At 39.9% G+C, this 3,716-nt stretch overlaps 1 protein-coding gene across 1 annotated transcript in view; it reads right to left on the reverse strand.

Annotated features, from left to right (window-relative positions):
• The window catches only part of Kiaa0355 (KIAA0355 ortholog), a 113,459-nt gene that overhangs the window by 33,343 nt on the left and 76,400 nt on the right, over positions 1-3,716 (reverse strand). Inside the window, exons 4-6 of the mRNA XM_004636724.2 lie at positions 2,019-2,159; positions 1,744-1,839; positions 1,498-1,659 (exon numbers count right to left, since the gene is read on the reverse strand). Of these exons, the coding sequence (XP_004636781.1) occupies positions 1,498-1,659; positions 1,744-1,839; positions 2,019-2,159 (399 nt within the window). The remainder of the gene's footprint in view (positions 1-1,497; positions 1,660-1,743; positions 1,840-2,018; positions 2,160-3,716) is intronic.

The following is a 3,716-nucleotide window of genomic DNA, read 5'->3' on the forward strand; positions in this document are numbered from 1 at the left end:
GTGTGTGTGTGTGTGTGTGTGTGTGTGTGTGTGTGTCCAGCTCAGCCCACCAGGGGGCAGGGCTGGCTGGCATGTGGTGCTGGGGAATTGAACCGTGGTCCTTGTGCTTTGCTAAGCTTGTTCTAAGTAGGTGGTTTAGACCACTGAGCCATCTCACCAGTGCCCCCAGGCTTTTTTAATAAGAGTTTTTATTTCTTTTTGCAGTATAGAGGTTGAGAACAGAGCCTCATGTGAGCTAGGTGAACATTCTACCACTGAGCTACATCTCAGTCTTTGGAACAAGCTTGCTTGCTTTTCTTTCTTTCTTTTCCTTCCTTCCTTTTTTTTTTTTTTTTTTTTTTTGTGGAACTGGGGATTGAACTCAGGCCCTTGCACTTGCCAGGCAAGCACTTATTCTACTGAGCCATCTCCGTGCCCGCCGCCCCCCTGCCCTTCTTTTAAGACAGTGTTTCATTAAGTGGCCAGAGTGATCCTTCTGCCTCAGTCTCCTGAGTAGCTGGGACTAATACACCCATTTCACTACAGCTGGCTAAACATGTGATTGATTTTTTTTTTTTTTTGCTCTGAATGCCTTCAGGGCAGGTTTGGCTGGCTTGAGTTGTGGGGATCAAACCACAACAACCTGAGCCTGACTGCTTTGTTGAAGCAGCCACTTAAAGAACTGAGCTAAGGGGCAGCCCCCCCAACCCATGTGATTTTTATCTATATCAGCAGAAAAGGTAGAAAACTGGCTAAGGATTTTGGAAATTTTAACTCTACAGACAAGAAATCAAAATTGCCTATTAAAACTAAATACTAATAAAAATTCAACTTTATTTTGAATGATAAGTGATCAGGTATGTAGGTTCCAGAAATATCTTATAGAGTACTTTCAAACCTTTTAGGTTAAACATCTGAATAAAACTTGTTTGAGATATATTTCATTTAAAAGACAGGGCTGGATGCACAGTTCACTGGTCAAACACTTGTCCAGCATGTGTGAAGCTTTGGCTTCAAACTTCAGCACCACAAAAAGGGAAAAAAGTTACCGACAGGTCTGCTTTCAGACATTACTGAGGAAGGCCAGTATCGTCTTCCTTGACCTCTTGTGTGTGTATCCTGGTAGTGGGTACTGGGAATTAAACTCAAAGGTGCTCTACCACTGAGTATACCCCCAGCCCTGCCCTTTATTTGAGATAGGGCCTTCCTAAATTTCCCAGCTAGATTTGCATTTGCAACCTTCCTGTGTCAGCCTCCCAAGTAGTTGGTAATATAAGAATATACTATTGCACTCAGCTCTATTATTATTATTATTATTATTATTATTATAATTATTTCAGAATTGAGGTGTGAACTCAGGCCCCTGCACTTGCCAGGCAAGCACTTATTCTACTGAGCCATCTCCCCAGCCTCTATTTTTTTTTTTTTAACAATATATTCTTCACAAGTCCTTAAGGTCCTCTTAAAAACACTATTTTCAAATTTATGGTTGGTTGCTAAAACTCCATGGAAAGCTACCGTCTTAAGTTTCAGATTGTCAGCGGCGGACTCGTTGAAGGAGACCCCCTTCAGGAAGCGCGATCCTATCTGCACAGGGACGGTGGGGAGCTCACACTGCATGGGCTGCGGGGGTGTCTGCCTCCGCCCTGTCTGCCGGGCTTCCGCCTCACTGCAGCAGCCCTGGAAAACAATTGGGTGACACACAGCTCAACTGTCAAAACATTTGGCTCCTGCTACACAATGCTACCAGCCAGAAAAATATACCTGCAAACTTGCTTCAATCGCCTTTGGATTCAGGTGGAAGCCAGCCTTCATTGCATACTCACAGTGGCCTAAACTTTCCAGAGCGATCTTATATGCCTGCAAATAAATTATTTTGGAACCAAGATTATACAGCAGATCTGAACATGAAAAAATCCAATGAAAACAGGAATTTAAAATTTCTACAGTTACTGGACTAACTGGTTCAGCATTCCAACTTTAATTCCTTCCTTCCTTCATATTACTTGAATATCAATATGCCAAGTTTAAAAGCTTACTTGCAAAGCACTGTCAATTTTTACATTCAGTTCTTTTAGCTGGTGCTCAGGGATTGCGGCACTCTGAGAACAGAAGAGCTGCTGCACTTCAATTCCTGCCAGGCAGCCATCACAGCCTCTTTCTCTTAGTCTAGATGTCGCCTACAAGGTAAATAATGACTTGTAAATACATGAGATGCTATAGTTACTAGCAAAATTGAAACAACAACAATCCAAGGGGCTGGGGAGATGCCTCAGTGGAATAAGCGCTTCCCTGGCAAGCACAAGGGTCTGAGTTCAATCCCCGGTTCCGGAAAAAAAAAAAAAAAAATCCAATAATTAAAACAAAGTATAAAGACATTTAAGCATTGGATATAAACCTGAGGTTCTGGATTGTCCATATTAAAAGTGAGCAGTCTAAAATTCTAAAAACCTAAGTTAAGCATTTTAAAGAGAAAACAAACCAAATATAGCATTATCTTGTATTAGAATCTATGGGGGAGGGGCTGGTGAGATGGCTCAGTGGTCTAAAGCACCTACTTGGAACAAGCTTAGCAAAGCACAGGGACCACGGTTCAATCCCCCAGCACCACATGCCAGCCAGCCCCGCCCCCTGGTGGGCTGAGCTGGCCACACACACACACACACACACACACACACACACACACACAAATTTAAAAAACAAAATGAAAAAAAAAAATCTATGGGTAAAAGTAAGACTGGCATAGCATTGTCTCTTATACATATAAGACTTTCATGCATTTCTACCTTCCCTGCTTCAAAAAAATTTCCTGGAATATTGACATTTGGGGATTGTGGAATAAAAAGGAAGAACACATAAGGCTGCGTGTGCCTACGCAGCCAGGTAAAAAGCCACAATATTGGACTGTAAAAAACCAACACCAGAACACTAAGGAAAAGACAGAACTTTGGCAAAATGTACAAAAAATTACTTATTGTTAAGTTACTACTGTTATTAAATTACTTAAGTTATTAAGCTTGTTAAAACATATGTTAGAGTAAGACAAAAACAAGTGGACACTAATCTGTGTCATGTCGCACATATATTACACATGTGGGCAGGACTACAAGATGATACAGAAAGTTGAGAAAGAGATTTAGATGAACTCACTTTTTATTTTTGCTGTAATTATATTTGTGAAACAAATTACAGTTTTGAACAGCTAAGTTTTGTTTTTTAAGGCCAGGATAGGAACTGTAATATTTACCAAACAGGTAAATATTTACAGGACTGTAAGAAAACTAACTACTTGCAGTTCCAGTGTCATAAAATTTTGAAGATTTAGTTTCACAAGATATATATATATATATATATATATATATATATGTATACATAAAATTCCAACCATTTCCTGAATCCTAAAAAGTGGAAACAAATCTTTGTAAATGGGGAGGGAAGGAGAGGTTGAAAGGAGGGTAGGGGAATGGGGTGAAGAAAAAGTTATTATCATGTACAGGTACAAATTTTCTATGATAGGGCCAGGGACATAGCTCAGTGGCATAAGCACTTGCCTGGCAAGTGCAAGATCCTGAATTCAATCCCTGGTACCAAAAAACAAAACAAAACAAAAATACCCCCACCAAATTCTCTATGATAAATGAGAATTTATCTATGATTGTTATGTATGGCTAAAATGTACTAATATGTTCAATTAATAAACAAACAAACACACACCTGACCAGTTTTTTTTTTTTTTT

This window comes from Octodon degus, unplaced genomic scaffold (genome assembly GCF_000260255.1).
Source record: "Octodon degus isolate 3935 unplaced genomic scaffold, OctDeg1.0 scaffold00083, whole genome shotgun sequence".
In the NCBI taxonomy this organism is placed as follows: domain Eukaryota; kingdom Metazoa; phylum Chordata; class Mammalia; order Rodentia; family Octodontidae; genus Octodon; species Octodon degus.